General features: G+C 36.4%; 1 protein-coding gene across 1 annotated transcript; it reads left to right on the top strand.

Annotated features, from left to right (window-relative positions):
- Positions 1-6,784: 6,784 nt before the first annotated feature.
- On the top strand, positions 6,785-19,016 carry LOC130229279 (myosin heavy chain, fast skeletal muscle-like). The gene is made up of 41 exons (XM_056457994.1): positions 6,785-6,841; positions 7,052-7,089; positions 7,326-7,552; positions 7,643-7,786; positions 7,871-8,027; positions 8,124-8,151; positions 8,256-8,367; positions 8,452-8,544; positions 8,637-8,700; positions 8,777-8,875; positions 8,965-9,068; positions 9,148-9,286; positions 9,422-9,540; positions 9,674-9,823; positions 9,906-10,076; positions 10,168-10,468; positions 10,568-10,635; positions 10,763-10,850; positions 10,962-11,079; positions 11,795-11,918; positions 12,022-12,158; positions 12,245-12,500; positions 12,584-12,826; positions 12,919-13,095; positions 13,287-13,432; positions 13,518-13,608; positions 13,701-14,090; positions 14,181-14,307; positions 14,574-14,692; positions 14,777-14,973; positions 15,056-15,239; positions 15,353-15,518; positions 15,599-15,723; positions 15,798-16,106; positions 17,512-17,715; positions 17,814-17,939; positions 18,025-18,195; positions 18,320-18,424; positions 18,519-18,614; positions 18,704-18,835; positions 18,941-19,016. Exons 3-41 carry the CDS (start codon positions 7,346-7,348, stop codon positions 18,959-18,961), a joined length of 5,808 nt encoding a protein of 1,935 aa, XP_056313969.1. The 5' UTR covers positions 6,785-6,841; positions 7,052-7,089; positions 7,326-7,345; the 3' UTR covers positions 18,962-19,016.
- The last annotated feature ends 4,085 nt before the right edge of the window (positions 19,017-23,101 follow it).

Raw genomic sequence — 23,101 nt, 5'->3', positions numbered from 1 at the left:
ATGGGAGTGTCTTGAGCAGTTCCTTACAAGGACAAGCACAAAAGGCATCTGCTGAGACGAGCACAAGCACTGCTGTGCTTGAATGTCTCAAGTGAATGACAAACTGATTTAGGTACTTAAATATCTTAAAATGTTTGTGTTTTCAGGTGACTAAACAGAAGGCAATTAGTCTAATAACTGAATTAACTGGCAGTTTTAATCTTATTCAAATATATATGTTTATTTATTGAAGTCTCTTCAGGTCTGTGAATTATTCTCTTATTTCAAAGCCTAGAAAGAGCAAATAACAATATACTGTATAACAGGCTGCAAAAGAGCATACACTGGTTGGCAAAACTTAAAAACAAAAAGTAAAAATAAGTGGCTGCAGTTCCCAGAAAAAGGGAAATCAATATGGTCAAGCTCAGCAGTTCTTACCTCCCATGGTGTGACAGTTGCCTATGGCATCAGAGGTAGATGGGATTTCTTTTAATTCATTAATTCATGTTGTTTTTATTATTTTTAATTTAATATATACAGTTGAAGTCAGAATTATTAGTCCTTCTTTAATTTTTTTTCTAATTCTTTTTTAAATATTTCCCAAAATATGTTTAATAGAGCAAGGAAATTTTCACATTATGTCTGATAAGATTTTTTCATCTGGAGAAAGCAGTATAATAAAAGCAGTTTTTAATCAAAAAAAAAAAAAAAAATTAAAGATTAAAATTATTAGCCCCTTTAAGCTATATATTTTTTCAATAGTCTCAATAGTCTACAGAGCAAACCGTCATTAAACGATAATTGGCAAATTACCCTACCCTGCCTAGTTAACCTAATTAACCTAGTTAAGCCTTTAAATGTCACTTTAAGCTGAATACTAGTGTCTTGAAAAAAAGACTAGTAACATATTATGTACGGTGATCATGGCAAAGGTAAAATAAATCAGTTATTAGAGATTAGTTATTAAACCTATTATGTTTAGAAATGTGCTGAAAAAATCTCTGTTAAACAGAAATTGGAGAAAAAAATAAACAGGGGGGCTAATAATTTAGGGTGGCTAATAATTCTGAAATATTCTGTTGCTTTTTTAAGGATTGATAATAAATACAATGTACGACATATCCAAAAATGCATCTAAATTTCCCACAAATAAGTGCTTTCTAACTATTTTTAGTTGAAGACTATTTTTACAGTGGACGTACTCCACTATGCAAAACCTGCATGGTGTTTGACACTGATGTATGTCTGCAGTGCGTGTTGATAACCAGCCTATAAAAGAAAAAAACTAAACTCTTTTTTTTTTTTTTTTTTTACAATCCTCATAATTTAGAATTTAGATTTAATCAATCTTTTTTTGTTTGCACATACAGTGCGTGGCTCTTTAAATCTAGTACATCACACACTGTGCATAGGTTAGTTTATGAAGCTTAATATGAAAGGGAAGGATGGCTAATGTGAATGGAAGGGATTCAGCAGTGTAAAAGTGACTAATGCCCTGTTTAGACCAGCTAACAATATGCACTTTGGTAGATCGGATTGCAAGTAGACAAGGTAGACATATTGCTTAGGGTTAGGGTCTTTTGTCCACTTTCAACAACTTTTCTGATGATTGAACAGGCACACACACACACGCACGCACGCACGCACGCACGCACGCACGCACACACACACACACACACACACACACACACACACACACAAAAGTAATAATCCTTAACTTTTTGTAAACATTTGTACAGTTAGCACTAAAGCAATTAAATATAATGTATGAACTTTGTGCATAGAGACTAATCTCCTTTAATTGCAATGGGTTTCTAATACAGATTGTATGCTATTATACAGTTTATATACACTAATGGTTTAACAAATATTTTATATCATCAAAATTAATTTAACTTTAGTTAAATGAATTTTTATAACATCAAAATAATTATTTGGTGTCCATATGAATAAATGTTTATTATGCAATGGACCAGGAATTTCACAAGTTAAAAAAAGATCATTAAAAATGTTTTGTAGGTTGTAACTGCACCCGTGTATGCTGTTTTTTGAATAGAACAAATGTATTAGCAGCATAATTGACATAATCCATGAAATTAAATATCCACAAAACTGTAAACACTAAAAACTGCTGCATGAGACATGCTGTTTGAAGAGAATAAAGTAGCTGTAGAATAATGCATATTTTGGAGTGAATAAACATGAAAGTCAGCTATTTTATTTGATCTAACAGCCACAAAACTACATGCTAAATGTTGTGAGTTTGTGTCAAGGTGATGACACATGGGGCACCTTTTTGGGCAGTGTCGATGGGCAATATCGCAGAGCGATGTTGCTTCGACTTTCCTGCTGACAATGGACAACAACATTTTTACATCAAAATTAGAAACGTAAGTTCGTTTGTACAAACCTATACTAGTTACCTGATGTCTAGTTACCAAAGTAAATCTAAAATAAGTAGTTGTAATGGATACTTTTTACTTGTGTTTGACAATACTTCTTTACTTTTACTTGAGTTAAAAAGTGTAGTCAGTTACTTCAACGTGAGTATCTATACAATGTAAAAAATCCACCTTCAAAAAAGTTGAAGCCTGTGCAGATTACTGGAGAACTACACACAGGACACTTTATTGAACTACAACTCCCATTATGCACCTCATACACACCAGTTTCTGATTCCTTCTGATTACACACACACAACTGGAAGCTCATGATAAACTGATTTCTAGGACTATAAAGACACCCCATTCACACAAACTCTTTGCTAAGTCTTGTTTTTTTCCCTGTAAACAATTACAAAGGGGTTTTGCCTGTTTGTCCTGCCATATTTTGATCCTTGTCTTGCTTACCGTTATTATTGTTTTGTCTCTTGTCCTGTTTCTAATTCTGTATCATCTAATCATTTTTAAATGTTTTGTTAACATCTTTCTCTGTTTTATTTAAGATTTTTTTTTTTATTTCAATTGAACTATGTTTGTTTCCTAAAGAGTTTTTTGTTTACTCAAGTTCAGACATTTTAGATCAGTGTAATTGATGTTTTCAAAAGTTGAGTACACGAGAAAAAACTAAAGGAAATAAGCATTATGTTGTTGGTTTTTTTACTCAACATCAGGTATTCCAGTTCTGCAGACAAAAAATTATAATGATGGCACAACTTAAAAAGTTGTTACAGAGTAGTTGTTCTGGAGTACCTCTCCAGAATATAAAAAATCTTATGTTAACCCAACTAAATGTTTTTTATACTACTGACAAATAATTTTAGGCCAGTGCAGCTGATGTTTGAACAGGAGTGAACAGGAAAAAATGAAAGGAAACAAGGATTGGGTTTTTGTTGTTGTACTGGCTTAATATTTTTTACCATGTACTGGTACTTAAGCAAAGTATGTGCATTTTGCTATCTCTGACAAAAAAAAAAAAAAAAAAAAAAAAAAATCTGAAACCTGATAATTGCTTAACTTTATACATTCAATGAGGACTCCTATCATTTTTGAAGAATCTAGCCCAGAAGCATTTTTTTCACTTAATGTCTTTGCAAAATGTAAAGAAGCATCACATCACACCCATCCATTTAATTTTACAGACAAATCTTAGGTATAACTACTCTTACACATAAAAACTGTATTAAACCTTATGTCAGCCACCCAAAAACAATCTAAAAACTGTACTGCTATAGCAACGCTCTGGCAACAACCTAACAACCATGTGATGGGATTTGTGCTCAGTGTAATTTGAAATGCTTCGGCTGTTGAACCACATAATGTATTTTTGAGACTTTTCAGAAAATATTATGCATTAAAAAGTTCATATTTTGGTTTTGGGGGTCTCCAACAATAGGCAGATTTGCATGCAAGGTCAAAAAACACTTTTATTGTCTTATAATATGCATTTAATTTGACCTAATTATCCCAACGACTCCCAAATGATTTGTTCAGCAATTAATTTGTTCTCAAACCCCTCATTTGCGTGACGCTATCTGCAGTGATTGGTACGATGACCCAGATTGTTGTGATTGGTCGACTGCGTTCAGCGTGAGACAGAGAAAAGTCCACTACGATTATGAAGTAGCACAGAGTATTTGTGTGAGGCCAATGCAGGAATGCATTAAAGCAATGCAATTAAACACCAGCATATTACTCTATTCTTAACCACAACCCCAAGTAATAACAACGACACATATTCAGACAGTAGCAAAAGCTATTTTGAAAATTGAACGCGTAACATGTATGTAGGAACAGCTGATGGTACATATCAATGACAAACAGATCACGCCACTTCAGAAACGCATTAAAATCAGTAAAGAGATGGTTTTGGAGGCGATATGTAAATAGCCCTATAAAGATTTAACCTGAGAGTTCCATTACAAGCCGTGCGGAGCGATTACAAGTTATAACACAGAATTAAATACATATTTTATAAACTACAGAAAACAAGGAGGCAACCATTTTAAATCACACATACAGGTTTTGATCTGGAGAAACTGGTCCATATGAACTGTGTACTGACAAAGGATCCTCGCAAGGTCTGACAAAGTCCCATATATTAGTAGTCTTTGCTGATTCTTCCTTTAATAACAAACGGCCGACGAATCCCGTGTTGTAGGGTGGGTTATTGTATTAATCATCAGAAAAATGACAGAAACAAACACAGCACATGGTATACTGTGGTATTGTTGAGAAAAGGAACTCTAATCGTTTATTCCCCACAGCCAAATCTCCATCTCTTGTCATCTTTGCATCATGATCAATCCAATGATCAATCCCATGATCCCCCTCACTCTGCTAGTGTTTAAAGGGAAGGGCGCGTTCACGTTTTACCAGATCCGGCCCTTCATATTTGGCGATGTCGATACGAGCAGGCAAAAGATTCGGACACAAGACAAATCATTTATTCAACTCTTGAGTCGAGTCTTTTGTTTAAGAATCGATAGTTTTAAACAGTGTACTTTCATATTTATACTTCAGCTAGATGTTTTCATTCACTTAGAGCTGTGTTACACACTACATGGAAGGTCATTTCGACAGAGAGCATAATGATGACCAGTCTGAACACGTTTTGCTGCAGACATTTTAAACTACTTACTAAACTACTATTGTAGCGGCTTTCCAATTGCCACATTGTTGGTAGAATGAGCAAGTTTTGCATGTGTAAAAGTTAGAGTCCATAGGCAAAATAGTAAATCAAACATCTTTATTTTTCCAATAAACAAGATTCAATCTATATTGCATGCTTCTCTGTAGTACGTTACAGTCAAAAACGGCGTGCTTCCTACCAACCTCTTCCTCAATGCAGTAAAGCCACAGTTATATTAGAATCATACTGACACACAGTGGCCAAATACAATGTATGGCTCCAACAAATACAGACATTAACAGACTTAACTCACTTTTTATATTACTGTGTAGTTATACTATACAGTAGTGTTTACTTTGGCTTGTATGGAGTTAATTTTGGTGTGATCTAAGATGCAGCAGAGAAATCAGACAAATCTCTGTAGATTGCTGTTGATTTTTATCGTTCATCTGTGAATAAAAGCTTCTGTTTTGTCATCACTATGACATTACAATACATGATGCAGAAAAATAATTAAAATACGTGTCTTCTACACAGTACATTACTAATTCTGAATTAAAATGACCTATTTATACTATTTATAAAAAGACTTACACATATACATACTTACACATTGTAAAATATTGTTAAAGAGTGGGGGAACTCTTTTTTTTTTATTAAAAACAATGTTGCTTATCGTTTTTTTTTTTTTTTTTGCCTATATGATCTACCTGATACGTACTGTAGGCCTGCCACAATTATAAAATAACTGTCTTGTTCTAACCAAATCAAAGCATTAAATGCCTTGTTTCTCAGACAATTAATTATCAATAATTTAATAATCCATACAAACATAGTGCACCAAAAAAAGATTCACTATATTAACATTTTTACATTACTTTCTTAATTTTTACATTAGTAGTAACAAGCCTATTTAACACAATTTCGCTATACAGTGTATTATTTACAGTAGTATGCCAAGTCCTATGTGCAACACTTGATATTGCAAATTGGTATTTCTTGTCATATTAATTTGCATTGCAGTTCTCATGAGCCAATAGTTTATTAATAAACTAGACCAGAAAATCTGATCAGTAAAATGCACACCATCCTGATAAAGAACTAAAATATACATGTATAACAATACACAGAAAACAGCATGTGAATTTTAGATCGATGAAATACCTGGACACTGACCAGAATTTGCATCAAAAGATATTGGAAATGAATTAATGCTAACCAATAGTTTAACAAGCTTGGATTTGTTTTTAAATCAGTTAACACCTATGGAACATAAAGACCCGTTTCGAAAATGTATCTCATATAACTAGCACATGACAAGAGATTTATAGTACAGCAAGCTTAAAAAAGATTCAACGTAACTTGTTTCATGTGTCATGTCCCAAACATGTTCTATTTTAATTTAAATTACACTTTTAAACCTTGATACAATCTCAGTATGTACATTTTTCTACTTAAGAGAAAATTATACTTGAAAAGACCAAATTAAATGATACAAAATGACTCTTTATGCATATTACACTAGAAGTTAGCAATGCCATTTGTTTTTTAGGAATTTAAAAAAACAGTTTAGAAAAATATCCTAATAATTTAGTTTTTTACACTTTTGTCATTTCCATTTTGGCAAGGGCCAAATGGTTTATCTGACCGATTCTTTAACTGCCTCAAATGACCATATTTGGTGGTTGCCATATTTAACTTTTGCATTGCTGGCAAAGCAAATGCAGTATAAAAAACAGGAGCAGAAGTGGAGACATTTGCGCTTGGAAGACCAGCCAAGGTTGCGTTTGTGGTGAGATGGTCATTCATTGCTTTGAAGGGAGTATGCATGCAATAATTAGATTAGTGGAGATAACTATGCCATGCCTTTGTAGAATATATATGTATAGATGAAAAAATATATGAAATATGTTTCAGGTTTATCATCACAATATGTGTTCACTAACTATGTGTTCACTTTTACATGGCTTTAATATTTATGTTTAATATCTTTGTATTGCAGGATTGGTGCAATTCAACACTACTTGGGAGACAGGGAAGGTGAAGGATAGTTTTGTATTATTGAGGCAACTAGCTCACACATTCAAATAGACCAAAAAATATCAAAAATCATTATATTTAAATGCAACATACTTTAGTCCTAAACAAACATTTAAAATAAAATGTTTAAGCATAAATTATTTTTTAATTCTCTATGCCATAGCACTTTCAACTTTCACGCTTTCATGGAAAACTATGTAAAATCTATGTCTTTTTTTCTAAACTTTCTATTACAGAAGTACGGTAAGCCGCCACCATGAGTACAGACGCGGAGATGGCCATTTATGGCAAGGCTGCCATTTACCTCCGTAAGCCTGAGAAGGAGAGAATCGAGGCTCAAAACAAACCATTTGATGCCAAAACTGCTTGTTATGTGGTTGATGACAAAGAGCTGTACGTCAAGGGAACAATCAAGAGCAAAGATGGTGGCAAAGTCACTGTTATTACGCTTGACACTAAGGAGGTGAATTTTTACATTTCATAAAGATTAAATTAAATTAATTACAATTACACAGTCTTGATACATCTATTATTGACTGGATGACTTTTATAGGAGAAAGTTGCTAAAGAGGATGACGTCCACCCAATGAATCCTCCCAAGTTTGACAAGATTGAGGACATGGCCATGATGACCCATCTCAATGAACCCTCTGTGCTGTATAACCTCAAAGAGCGTTATGCAGCATGGATGATCTACGTAAGTTCTGAAACAACCTACAACAGGACTTAAAGACATTTAGTCTGTGTGCTTGCCATCTGACCACTTCTCTCCTCATTTCAGACCTACTCTGGGCTGTTCTGCGCTACTGTGAACCCCTACAAGTGGCTCCCAGTGTATGACGCAGAAGTGGTTGCTGCCTACAGAGGGAAGAAGCGTATGGAGGCTCCACCCCACATCTTCTCTGTCTCTGACAATGCCTATCAGTTCATGCTCACTGGTGAGATCTCATTTACAAGATCTGAATTACACACAAGTTCACATTCATCATTGTAACAAAATGATTGCTAAAACATTATTACCTTTGCATTTACAGACAGAGAGAACCAGTCTGTCCTGATTACGTATGTATCTAATCTTATAGAGATGCTGAGAACAGGTTTATTTTCCTCTTGTGCAACTTCTACATGTCTTATCATCTTCTGTCTTCTTGTCTCTCATAAACCAGTGGAGAATCTGGTGCTGGAAAGACTGTGAACACCAAACGTGTCATCCAGTACTTTGCCACAGTTGCAGTTCAGGGCCCCGATAAGAAGAAAGAGAGTTCTAGCAAAATGCAGGTATGAGATAAAAACTATAGAAAATATTCCTAAAGCAATGTTTAGAAATTAAATGGAAAATTAATGAAACTTCAAACAACACAGGGATCTCTTGAGGATCAGATCATTGCTGCCAACCCTCTGCTTGAGGCTTATGGTAATGCAAAGACTGTGAGAAATGACAACTCCTCTCGTTTTGTAAGTCACATCTCAGTCAGTTGGTTTTTCTATGAATTTATTCTGTTTTGATTGTTGTTGTTATTATTAATTTGTTATTATGTTTAAAACAGGGTAAATTCATCAGAATTCATTTCGGCACATCTGGAAAACTGGCCAGTGCTGACATTGAGACATGTAGGTGGACATGATTTAATTTGTCTTTGTCAGTTACTCTTCAGATGATTGTGACACAAGTTGATTTTCTCAACAGATCTGCTGGAGAAATCTAGAGTGACATTCCAGCTTCCAGATGAGAGAGGCTACCACATCTTCTACCAGATGATGACCAACCACAAGCCTGAGCTGATTGGTAGGTGCACACATTTCATTCAGTGCTTGTTATCGTATATGTTATATTGTAAAACTGTGCATAATAAATGTTCTGCTCTTATTTTACAGAAATGACGCTCATCACCACCAACCCCTATGACTTCCCCATGTGCAGTCAGGGTCAGATCACAGTGGCAAGCATTGATGATAAAGAGGAGCTGGTTGCTACTGATGTGAGTCGATGTTTGATAATTGATATATTCTATATAGATATGACAGATCGTAGGTCTCATTCTTCTCTGTAATTTTCAGACTGCTATTGACATTCTGGGTTTCACTGGTGAAGAGAAAATGGGCATCTACAAGTTCACTGGAGCTGTGCTCCATCATGGTAACATGAAGTTCAAGCAGAAGCAGCGTGAGGAGCAGGCAGAGCCTGATGGCACAGAGGGTGAGACTTAATTTCTCTAATGTGTGTCATCACATATAGTGCTTTTGACCGATAATTGTTTCTGTTTACAATAAGCAATGGTTGAATTTAAAAGTCAAAAAAATAATTGACTGTATGTCAATTTTTAAATCACAGAGGCTGACAAAATCGCTTACCTTCTGGGTTTGAACTCTGCTGATATGCTGAAGGCTTTGTGCTACCCCAGAGTCAAGGTCGGAAATGAGTTTGTGACCAAAGGCCAGACTGTGCCACAGGTATGTAGTAACATTTTAGCTGGTCCGTGAGTATAATTAGAAACTCATGAGTGAATCGGAATAGTTATTGCGAGTTGTTTTATTTTATTAAAAAGCAAATATATAAAAAAAATTAACTCTGTTCTTCTTACAGGTGTACAACTCTGTTAGCGCCTTGTCCAAATCCATCTATGAGAGGATGTTCTTGTGGATGGTCATTCGTATCAACCAGATGTTGGACACAAAACAACAAAGAAATTTCTTCATTGGTGTGCTGGATATTGCTGGCTTTGAGATCTTTGATGTAAGAAGGATTCTTTCATTTGTTTGTACTTCAAACTGAGTCATATTCAGTAGTCAGTAAATAATCATGTTTCCTTCTCTAGTTCAACAGCATGGAGCAGCTGTGCATCAACTTCACTAATGAGAAACTGCAACAGTTTTTCAACCACCACATGTTTGTGCTGGAACAAGAGGAGTACAAGAAGGAGGGCATTGTTTGGGAGTTCATTGACTTCGGCATGGACTTGGCCGCTTGCATTGAGCTCATTGAGAAGGTTTTTACTGGTTTATGGATTTATTCATTTCCATTGTCTAATCTCAGAATTATACAATTCTTACTAACAAACAACCTTCTTTCATAAACAGCCCTTGGGTATCTTCTCCATCCTTGAAGAGGAGTGCATGTTCCCCAAGGCTACAGACACTTCCTTCAAGAACAAGCTGTATGACCAGCATCTTGGCAAGTGCAATGCTTTCCAGAAACCAAAGCCTGCCAAAGGCAAGGCTGAGGCCCACTTCTCCCTGGTCCACTATGCTGGAACTGTGGACTACAACATTTCTGGCTGGCTGGACAAGAACAAGGATCCACTGAATGAGTCTGTTGTGCAGCTTTACCAGAAGTCTTCTGTCAAACTTCTGGCTACTCTCTACCCACCCGTTGTTGAGGGTAAATAAGCAACATCAGTTTAACTTTGAGTCAAATTTACAATTCTTATTCTTTCTGTTAATTACATTACATGCTCTTTTTGTCCTGTTATATTAACAGAGACAGGTGGAAAGAAGGGAGGAAAGAAGAAGGGTGGTTCCATGCAGACTGTGTCTTCACAGTTTAGGGTAATTTTTACTTTTTATTTTTGTTGGGACCAAAAGTAAATACTGATGCAACTGAAAACAGTGAAATGGTTTTGCTTGACTCTGTGAGAATGGGAATAAAAATCTAAAACTTTTCATGACTAAACAGGAGAACTTGGGCAAGCTCATGACCAACTTGAGGAGCACTCATCCTCATTTTGTGCGTTGTCTGATTCCCAATGAGTCCAAGACTCCAGGTAAAGAAATAAATGGCTTACAGATGTACTGACATAAACAAAATGCTGAATATTTTTGTTTACAATACTATCAATAATTACCAAGCTCGTGATGTATACTTTTCCATATAGGTCTTATGGAGAACTTCTTGGTTATCCACCAGCTGAGGTGTAACGGTGTACTGGAGGGTATCAGAATCTGCAGAAAGGGTTTCCCCAGCAGAATCCTCTATGGTGACTTCAAGCAGAGGTAAATGTGACTTCATGAAAATGTAATTTACAGTAAGGGTGTACTCACACTATGTACAGTTGCCTTGAACCGGGCCAAAGCACGCTTGTTCCCCCTCCCGTTTCCCCGACGGCCCGCACTCACATTACATTTGGGCCTGGGCACGCTTACGTCATCGATGATTCGCTGTTCAGTAAGCACTTTCGCTCAGCACAGAGGAGATGTCTTTAGTTACATCGTTTAAGTCGTTTGATATGCAGTGACACGCAGTCAAATATTTCGCCGAACAGATCAGCCACTTTTTATGCTCATAAGCAATCATAAAGTCCTCGTGCTGCAGGAATTAGGAGGTTTGCTGAAGGTGCAGCTGTTGTGCAGGGAGGGGTTTGCGTCTTTAACAAATTACGACAGTTTGCATTCATTGAACAGTAAGAATGATTAATAAACCATATGAAACAGTCTCTTAAAAGTCACGTCTCGCTTTCAGTTTCTGGCTCAGGCGTGTTTGCACTCACACACACGCGTACTGCGCTAAGGCTCAAGTGAACCACGCTCTGGCACACCTCTTCCAACCGGGCCAGGGCTGGCCAATTGAATCGTGCCCGAGCCCGATTCAGAGCACTCACACTTCTCAAACAATCCTGGAAACGGGCCTGGGCACGGTTTGGATAGCATAGTACGAGTATGCACTAAGAGTCAGTAAAAAAGTTATGAACCATTGTCAAATTTTTCACAGATACAAGGTGCTGAATGCAAGTGTTATCCCAGAGGGACAGTTCATTGACAACAAGAAGGCCAGTGAGAAACTCCTGGGATCTATCGACGTTAATCATGACGAGTACAGATTTGGACACACAAAGGTTCATATTTTATTTTACAACAACATTTTCAGAGATTCAGTGATCAGTGTAACGTAGCTTAGAATTAATTTATTGCTCCTTTTCTCTAATTACATGAATTCAGGTGTTCTTCAAAGCTGGTCTTCTGGGTACTCTTGAGGAGATGCGTGATGAGAAACTGGCTAGTCTGGTCACAATGACTCAGGCTCTCTGCCGTGCTTACCTGATGAGGAGAGAGTTTGTGAAGATGATGGAGAGGAGGTGAGGAATTGCAAAAAAGATAATATGAGTAATGTGTAAACAGTAATAAATTTAAGATTATGATATTTATGATAAATTATTTACAGGGAGTCCATTTACACCATCCAATACAACATTCGCTCATTCATGAATGTCAAACACTGGCCATGGATGAAGGTTTACTACAAGATTAAGCCTCTGCTGAAGAGTGCTGAGACTGAGAAAGAGCTGGCAACCATGAAAGAGGACTTTGTCAAATGCAAAGAGGCTTTGGCCAAGGCTGAAGCCAAAAAGAAAGAGCTGGAAGAGAAGATGGTGGCACTGCTGCAAGAAAAAAATGATCTGCAGCTGGCAGTGGCTTCTGTAAGTATTCTTAATTTAATAAACTCAATTTCATCTACATTAAAATTAGTTTGTAATGAAAGAACAACATGTTTTCCTAACAGGAATCTGAGAATCTGTCAGATGCTGAGGAGAGGTGTGAAGGTCTGATCAAGAGCAAAATCCAGCTTGAGGCTAAACTCAAAGAGACAACTGAGAGACTGGAGGATGAAGAAGAAATCAATGCTGAACTGACAGCCAAGAAGAGGAAACTGGAGGACGAGTGCTCTGAGCTGAAGAAAGACATTGATGACCTGGAGCTCACCTTGGCTAAAGTGGAAAAGGAGAAACATGCCACTGAGAATAAGGTTTTCTTTTAAGACATAATCTGTCATCTTTTACTTATGCAAATTATAAATAAAAATCTTACTAAACTTATTTGATACAAATATTCACACAGGTCAAGAACTTGACAGAGGAAATGGCAGCTCAAGATGAGAGCATTGCCAAGCTTACAAAGGAGAAGAAAGCCCTCCAAGAGGCACATCAGCAGACCCTGGATGATCTCCAGGCTGAGGAGGACAAAGTCAACACCCTGACCAAATCCAAGACAAAGCTTGAGCAGCAGGTTGATGATGTAAGTTGTCATTACAATATTATTTTCATATTATTTCAATATTTTTTCATACCACAAGATTAAAAGTATGGAATAAATATTAAAATAGGAATGCATTAGACATATTGCTAGTGATGTTAACCTGAATCATAAAAATATGATAATAATTTGTGCACTTAATTAATGTCTTGTCAATTTAACAAATAATTTAGCTGGAAGGTTCCCTTGAACAAGAGAAGAAGCTCCGTATGGACCTGGAGAGAGCCAAGAGAAAGCTTGAAGGAGACTTGAAATTGGCCCAAGAGTCCATCATGGACCTGGAGAATGACAAGCAGCAGTCTGAGGAGAAGCTGAAGAAGTAGGGATTCTTTGTAAATTCTATATTAGAGTAATTGTTAGTTTGTTTTCAAATCATACATAATGTTTTCCCATTTTACCCACAGGAAAGACTTTGAAACAAGCCAGCTCCTCAGCAAGATTGAAGATGAACAGTCTTTGGGTGCCCAGCTCCAGAAGAAGATTAAGGAACTTCAGGTATATTTTATTCAATTAAAATTTATTAAACAGTGTTGAAGGCAAAGCTAAGACAAAGACTATCATGGCTTCATTATTGTCTGAATGCATAGGCTCGCATTGAGGAACTGGAGGAAGAGATTGAGGCTGAGCGTGCTGCTCGTGCCAAGGTTGAGAAGCAGAGGGCCGATCTCTCCAGGGAACTTGAGGAGATCAGTGAGAGGCTTGAGGAGGCTGGAGGAGCCACTGCTGCTCAGATCGAGATGAATAAGAAGCGTGAAGCTGAATTCCAGAAGCTGCGTCGTGATCTTGAAGAGTCCACCCTTCAGCATGAAGCTACTGCTGCTGCCCTGCGCAAGAAGCAGGCAGACAGTGTGGCCGAGCTGGGAGAGCAAATCGACAACCTCCAGCGTGTCAAGCAGAAGCTTGAGAAAGAGAAGAGTGAATACAAAATGGAGATTGATGATCTCTCCAGCAACATGGAGGCTGTTGCCAAAGCAAAGGTTACGATTTTATTGAAAAAAAAAATATCAAGGTAATATATCAAAAGTGGTTTATGATTCTTAAAACTTAATGACTTTGATTTTTTGCAGGCTAATCTTGAGAAGATGTGCCGCACACTTGAGGATCAACTTAGTGAAATTAAGTCCAAGAATGATGAGAACCTTCGCCAGTTAAATGATCTCAGTGCTCAAAGAGCAAGACTTCAAACTGAAAATGGTAACTTTTGGCACATTTTAAAAAACATTTAAAAAACTATTACATTTTTACACTTTATTTCCTCCCCTAAACCCAGAAAAAGATTTCCAAATACATCATCCATGTCAAATACTGTCATGGCATATTGACCCTCTTTCTCAATACAAATATATTATATATTCATAGATGATATAGTGCAATTATCCAGTCTAATTGTGTAACAAATGTTTTTCCTATTATATAACTTAAATATTTTAAATGCACTTAGTTAATCTAAATTGAAACAGGTGAGTTTGGCCGTCAGCTGGAAGAAAAGGAGGCTCTGGTTTCTCAGCTCACAAGAGGAAAACAGGCTTTCACTCAGCAAATTGAGGAGCTTAAGAGGCAGATTGAGGAGGAGGTTAAGGTAAGACAACATTAAAGATATATATCCCACATAATTTCCATTTACTATGGAGCCAAGCTAACAGTATGTGACTTTGCCTCCTAGGCTAAGAATGCACTGGCCCATGCTGTACAATCAGCCCGTCATGACTGCGACCTGCTCCGTGAGCAGTTTGAGGAAGAGCAGGAAGCAAAGGCTGAGCTGCAGCGGGGAATGTCAAAGGCCAACAGTGAGGTTGCTCAGTGGAGAACCAAATATGAAACTGATGCCATCCAGCGCACAGAAGAACTTGAAGAGTCCAAGTATGAACTTCAACAAGACTGATGTTAATAATTTCTACAACTTCATACACTTTCTGACTGATGATTACAAAACACTTTACAGGAAGAAGCTGGCTCAGCGTCTGCAAGAGGCAGAGGAGCAAATTGAGGCAGTGAACTCCAAATGTGCATCTCTGGAGAAGACCAAACAGAGACTCCAGGGTGAAGTGGAGGACCTCATGATTGATGTGGAGAGAGCCAATGCTTTGGCTGCCAACCTTGACAAAAAACAGAGGAACTTTGATAAGGTAAAATATGGAGTCATACTGTGATGTGATTTTCTCTTTCAGAAAGTAGTATGAGCTCTCTTCTGGAGACTACAAGTTGAACAAACCTGATTGTGATATATTTTCCACTAAAGGTCCTGGCAGAATGGAAGCAGAAATATGAGGAAGGTCAGGCAGAGCTGGAAGGTGCCCAGAAAGAAGCTCGTTCACTTAGCACTGAGCTGTTTAAGATGAAGAACTCCTATGAGGAGACTCTGGATCAGCTGGAGACCCTCAAGAGAGAGAACAAAAATCTGCAGCGTAAGAATTAAACAATTAAAATAACAAAATCTGATGATCGAATGTTCTTTGTTATACAGATTATATTTTTCATTCTACAGAGGAGATTTCAGATCTGACAGAGCAGTTAGGTGAGACTGGTAAGAGCATCCATGAGCTGGAGAAGTCCAAGAAGGCAGTGGAGACTGAGAAGGCAGAGATTCAGACCGCCCTGGAAGAGGCTGAAGTGAGTGGAGATGGAGATTTATATGGGTTATCTGTAGAACATTTTATACTATAAATAATTTTTGTTTGTCATAGGGCACCCTGGAGCATGAAGAGTCCAAGATCCTTCGTGTCCAGCTTGAGCTAAACCAGGTCAAGAGTGAGATCGACAGGAAGCTTGCAGAGAAGGATGAGGAGATGGAGCAGATCAAGAGGAACAGTCAGAGAGTCACCGAATCCATGCAGAGCACTCTGGACTCTGAAGTCAGGAGCAGGAATGATGCTCTGAGAATCAAGAAGAAGATGGAGGGAGATCTTAATGAGATGGAGATTCAGCTGAGCCACGCCAATCGCCTGGCTGCTGAGGCCCAGAAACAGCTCAGGAATGTTCAGGCACAACTCAAGGTATGATTCTCTTCAGCGTTAGGTGAATTTTGTTAAATTTGTTAAGTTAACACGGACATTGTATATTAATAAAACATTTCTGTAAGTGAATCAGAATTAGCCAAAAGTATTTTTTCATGTGTATTCCCTGAACAGAATGTTAAAAGTCAACCTAAAGCAAATGTAATTAAAATACTTTTAAAACAACTTTTCATTTATACATTACAATCCATAAAAATAAATAAAAATACAAAAGGCCCAAAAGACTTACTCCCAAGCTATAAAATAAAGGATTTTAATCTTTACATAATTGAGTACTAATTAAGCATATTTTTAAATTTAACCCTAAATACTTCATATGTTTCTATATCTCTTACAGTTGTTGTAAAAATATTCCATTCTCGTGCAGCTTTTATGAAAAAAGAGGACTGAATAAGCTTACATTACATAAGTGGTTTAATACAGTCTTTTCTAGAATGATAAACAATTGCTCTAATACTCACTAACTGATCAAGAGAGGGTGATGTTAAACCATTAAAATTTTTATACATCAAGCAGGCATTTGCATACCTAATCACAATTTCTCCTATTTAGCAGATTATACCTTTTCATTATTGAACAGTGATGGAATTATGCAGGTTTCTTATCAAGAACCTTAATTGTACATTTGTATAAAAACTCTGTTTAAAAGACTTTGTATAAAAGTATACTCTAAATGATTTTAGAGTTGCTAAACTCGTCTGAGACCAAGTTGTTAAACAGTAAGTTATATGGGAAATAACCATAGAATACATCTAAGTCTTAGCTTTCTCTGATTACATGTAATTTCTTATAAACCTAAAATTTCAGAGATTTTAATAATATAATAAATTATTATATTAAGCCCTGACTCATAAACATTTGTTTATTTATTAAGACTATTTAACTTGGAGAAAAACTTGCAAACCGTTTTTGACACATTTAGTTGCAAGCAGTTCTCTTTTAGCCATGCTGACACATTTACCATAGAATTTGTAAGCTCATTTGCAACATGTGTGGAACTATTACCATGAAAATAAACTACAGTATTATATGCATACATCTGCATATTTATGTCAGGACATGCAAAATGAAGATATAGTATATAGATTTCTAAGAGCAGTGGACCCAAGATAGATCTGTGAAGAACTCCAGTAGAAGTACCTATATCAGTTGATTTATGATTTTGGACTCTGACACACTGAAGCCAATCAGACAGATATAATTCTATCCAACTAACTCTATGTTGAGAGAAATTAAAATTAGATAACTTGGACATCAGAATTTTATGATTAATTGTTTCAAAGGCTTTCTTCAAATCAAGGAACTGCTCCAACTACTCCACCTTTATCTAAAGGAGATTTAATACATTTCATAAAACAACTATACTGTATGTTGTTGTGTTCAGGATGCCCAGCTGCACCTTGATGATGCCGTGAGAGGACAGGAAGACATGAAGGAGCAGGTGGCCATGGTGGAGCGCAGAAACACTCTGATGCAGTCTGAGATTGAGGAGCTGAGAGCTGCTCTGGAGCAGACAGAGAGAGGACGCAAAGTGGCTGAACAAGAGCTGGTGGACGCCAGTGAGCGTGTTGGCCTGCTGCACTCTCAGGTAAAAGCATAATGGCTTTGTTTTTTTTTTGTACAATGACATCAAGATAGCTGAAAGCATCTTCCAATACATTTATATTGTTGCTTTCCATGTTGTAGAACACAAGTCTTCTGAACACTAAGAAGAAGCTTGAGGCTGACCTTGTTCAGATCCAGAGTGAAGTTGAAGACACTGTACAGGAAGCCAGAAATGCAGAGGAGAAGGCCAAGAAGGCCATCACTGATGTGAGCAACAGAACATGCTAAATGTTTCATAGTGTATTAAAAAGAATATTTAAGAGTCTAATGGAGATTTGTGTTCATGTAAAAGGCTGCAATGATGGCAGAGGAGCTGAAGAAGGAGCAGGACACCAGTGCTCACCTTGAGAGGATGAAGAAGAATCTGGAGGTCACAGTCAAGGACCTGCAGCACCGTCTGGATGAAGCTGAGAATCTGGCCATGAAGGGAGGAAAGAAACAACTCCAGAAACTGGAGTCCAGAGTAAGCATGATCTTATTCTCATGTTAATCATTATCATGTAAATAGAAAATCAGGTTGGAATACTCAGAAATAGTCAGATAGTCAACTTATATAAGAAAATAGTTTAATAATGTTTTTTATTTAGGTTCGTGAGCTTGAGAATGAAGTTGAGGCAGAGCAGAGACGTGGAGCTGATGCTGTTAAAGGTGTCCGCAAATATGAGAGGAGAGTCAAGGAGCTCACCTACCAGGTGAAATAATCTGAGCAAAAATTTTGATCAAATGCAAATAAAATAAAGTTTAGTAAAAGTTGAAATCACATTAATCTTTGTTTGCTGTATGCAGACTGAGGAGGACAAGAAGAACGTCAACAGACTGCAGGATCTGGTTGATAAGCTTCAACTGAAGGTCAAGGCTTACAAGAGGCAGTCTGAAGAAGCTGTAAGTTCCTCATTTGAGAACTTTACTTAAACACCTTAAACATCTTTCAAGATGTTCTTTTACTGATACAGTTGTATGTGACTTTGCAGGAGGAACAAGCCAACTCTCACCTGTCCAAGTTGAGGAAGGTGCAGCATGAGCTGGAGGAGGCTGAGGAGCGCGCTGACATTGCTGAGTCCCAGGTCAACAAGCTCAGAGCCAAGAGTCGTGATGCTGGAAAGGTAATTATAAAATATTAAGATGTACATCTAAGTGTTCTAAGTTTTTACAGTATGGTGACGTTTATACCACATCATCGTCTTACAATATTTATTTTTATTTTTAAGGGCAAGGAGTCTGCTGAGTAAAAGACCTTCAACAACTGTGACAATGTAAAAATTAAATAAACATTTCTGACTATTATACCTTGTTCTTGCTTTTTATTTTATCATATTTGTATGTACATGTGTATATATGAATTACAATTAATAATATTACAATCATGTAAATAATTTATATGTATATATATTTTTATGCCCAACAACATTGCAATTAAGAGCTACCATCCTCACTTTAATGTAGCAGATTATTGGTTAGTGATGATTTGTGAAGTGTGCCACTCACACTTAAATACATCATAGTATTTGCCATCTGGATTAGAAGTTTACATTAGTTTACAGCCAATTAATTAACAAATCAAGGTTTGTTTTGTTATTTACAGTAGCTTGCCAATGTCTGTGACTGCACTGTACACTAAAAAAAATAACTGGTACTGTAAATACTTGGAGTATTTATTAATCGCTGTGAGAATGACTGTTAAAACACTCTCTTGTGCATCTGGCCATAAGCAGCCTGTTTCTAAACTTATTTTGCTATGCATTATACTTATTCATTATACTTATTCAAAGGGTCAGTGATTATTATTAGTAGTAGGTTCATGACAAAACAAAAATTCTGAGACTGATGCGGAGGACAGCAAATATGAATTTTAAAGTCCTCAACAATTAAAGTACACTCAAATTTGCAAGTAATACTCCCTAAAAAAATCTGTGAACTCAGCAATTAAGTTTTTATTTGGTTGTGCTGTGCAATAGACCACTGCCACCACTATAGTCACTTAAAAAAAGTTATATATTTAACCCAATGGTTGACTTAAAAATATTTGGTGCTTTGTTGGGTTATTTTTAACCTTTATTTGGTTATTTATTAATAACTAAACTAGATGGGTTAAATGTAATTATTCATTATAACTATATTTTAATGAGCTTATCAAGTCCAAAAAAACTGAACTTCGAGCTTGTAAAAGTGTCTGTTAAAGGCTTGTGAAAGTAAAAAGATAAAGTCTTGTAAAAGTGTAGGCAACAGAAACAACAGCTTCTAAAAATATAAGCCAATGGTCCCTTTTCACATTTCTAGGTTTTTCAGTAGCGGAAGCTGTCATAGTTGGGTAAACTTAAGAGAGCAGTGAATGGGAGAATAGGCCTAGAACAAATATATATTTTTTACAATTCTGTTAGCTAAAAAAATAAAAGACTTTCAGAAAAACATAATGAGTGAGGCAGCAAAAGAAAGAAAAACAAATTTCCTGTCCTGTCTATTTTCAATCACCTGACACAAGCAGTAAATTGTTTTTTTTTCGTAATTTGATAAAAAGATATAGTAAAAGATATGATATAATGCATACAAAACTACATAGAAATGTACATACAATTAAAAAAATCTAAATATTAAACACTTTCAAGGATTTAATGCTGATGACTGTTAAACACGTCATAACAGTCATGTGAAAAGGGTCCATCCTCCACCCCTGCCAGAAATGAGAATTACAAAAGTTAAAATTAGGAGTCAGTTCAGAGAAAGTACTACTATCACCAACAGTGTGCCGAGACTCTGTCACAAATAGAATGTCTAAATTGCCAATTTGAAGAGTTGTTTAAAATAAATGACTCGGTACCCAATGATCTTGAGTATTACAGGTATGCATCTTAACTAAAACATTGAAACATGACAGTGTCAGTGTGCACAATAAGACATTATTCTTATTTTATTCTAAATAAGAAATTATTCTTATATCTTCATTATATGGAAAGTTACAAACACAAATATATTTTGCATACCTTATTCTTATTAATCAATATTATTTACCTGCAATCTGCGATGTTTAGTAGTTGCAGGTATGGCACATCCGTCTCCAACTGAGGAACTTCTTATACTGTCCTCGCTTGGACATTGCCGGTAAATTGGATTTATTTTTTTTAAGTTTCTAAATAAACTAGTATAAATTTGGGGGTGGACCGCCCAAATTTTTACTACCCGCCTATGTAATTTTTTACCCGCAAAAATAAATTCAAAACCGCCCAACTGGGCAGGAAACCGCCCAATCTGGCAACACTGGTTGCCGCTTTCTCAGAGGATGACAAATTAAAAAACATTGCTGCAGCTCTGATACAAGTCAAATAGCTTAGAAAAGTTTTAGCTAAGGTGAAAATTGTGATGTTAGGGTGTTCAATGTTAGTTTGAGATTAGTCTACCGAAATGGGCATATTCTATACAAAGAACCTGATCGGTCAGATTTTGTCATGTGACTCGCGGTCAAGCGGTGTGCTTGCGGCATTCTGAAGAGCTGATAAACTGTAGGCACCATGACTCTAATAACCATGTTTTTGTATGTGTACCGTGGCTTTACTATACTGTAATGTTCCTAGTACTATAGTAAAACTGTAGAAACCATGACTCTATAGTTACCATGTTTTTTTGGTGTGTACTATGCATACCTGTCAACATTGGGATGTGAAAATAAAGGATATGCCCACCATAATAAGGGACAAGTCAAAATAGGCAGTGAACAAGAAAGGACAGATCAGAGCTTGACACAACAGGAATACACAGGAAATAACTACTGACTACCAAGTTTATATTGAATCTTTAGACATTTATTGTAATTTAATTACATATAAAATCTCCAGTGAGTTTAATTCTTTAATAATATATCATATACCAAAATTACATACAATTAAATTAATTTAGAGATACAGGGAAAGCAGGTTTGAGTTATCAGAAGTCAGATTTAGTCTCTGAATACTTTCTTAAATTATGAGAAGAGAAACAAGAGGTCCTGTAGTTGTGGCATTGCTCGTTGTATAATGGAATGTTAAAATTTGTGTCATTTCAATAACAGCTGTACAAAATAATAAAGTAATTTTTCTATTATAAGCATGATCTATTTTCCACAGTATTGACATACTGTGTTTTAGATAACATAACTGCATTTAATATGATAGTAAATATAGTGGAGTAGTATACTCCTTACCTCATCTAATTCTTCTTTCCATAGATCAGGATGTACAGCAACACTGTGATCTGAGGTGAATTCAACAACTGAAAACATTCGGAAAGACAAGTTACATAAGTCATTTGAAAACAACAGTGAGTGGTTAAACAACAGAGTTTTATGCAACTTACACATAATTAAAATCCAGAAATTATCAATAGACGATTATTACCTCGATGTGAAAATAGCCTGTTGAGCAAAGAAAAAAAGTGGATTTTAAATTCAACCATCAAAAGACCAATCAAAATAGCAATTTAGCCAAGCAGATCTGATATCAATATTAACTAGGCATATTAATATCAATTTATATACTTTAACTATAGGGATCACCCAAAACTGACAATTCTGTCATTTAGCCTCATCCTTTACTTGTTCCAAACTTATTTAGCTTTTTTTATGCTGAACAATAAAGAAGATATATTGAATAAAGCTGGAAAACTGTAACTACATTTCCATTTCCAACTGTCCCTTTAACGAGACACAAACTGCACAGAGGTGTTTTGTATTTAAAAACAGTTCTTGTGTTTTGCAAAAAGTTGGTCAGCTGGGATCGATGATGAACTTAAAAAACATTATTGTCCATTTGACTAAAGACAAGGGGTAGGTAAATTATCAGGAAATGTTTTATCGAGGAATGATGCAGTAGTAGGTAGTGCTGTCGCCTCACGGCAAGAAGGTCACTGGTTCGAGCCTCGGCTGGGTCAGTTGGCGTTTCTGTGTGCATGCTCTCCCTGCGTTCGCGTGGGTTTCCTCTGGGTGCTCCGGTTCTCCCCACAGTCCAAAGACATGCGGTACAGGTGAATTGGGAAGGCTAAATTGTCTGTAGTGTATGTGTGTGTGAATAAGTGTGTATGCGTTTCCCAGTGATGGGTTGCGGCTGGAAGGGCACCAGCTGTATAAAACAAATGCTGGAAAAGTTGGCGGTTCATTCTGCTGTGGTGACCCCAGATTAATAAAGGAACTAAGCCGAAAAGAAAATGAATGAATGAATGTTTTATCGAGAGATTTAACATAATGATTTTTAATGTTGTCGCCGTCCGTGAACGGAGTACTGAAATGTTACTTGCTCGTAATAACTTCATTATGGCTTTTTTTGTGTGTGTAATGTTGGAACAGATTGTTGTCGAAATCGTAGGTTCGTTTAAATATTCACAATTTACATATCTTATTTAGCAAG

Source organism: Danio aesculapii, chromosome 5, assembly GCF_903798145.1.
Source record: "Danio aesculapii chromosome 5, fDanAes4.1, whole genome shotgun sequence".
NCBI classification, from domain to species: Eukaryota; Metazoa; Chordata; class Actinopteri; order Cypriniformes; family Danionidae; genus Danio; species Danio aesculapii.
The sequence above is the reverse complement of the archived record's forward strand: the minus strand, read 5'-3'. Positions and strand labels throughout refer to the sequence as shown.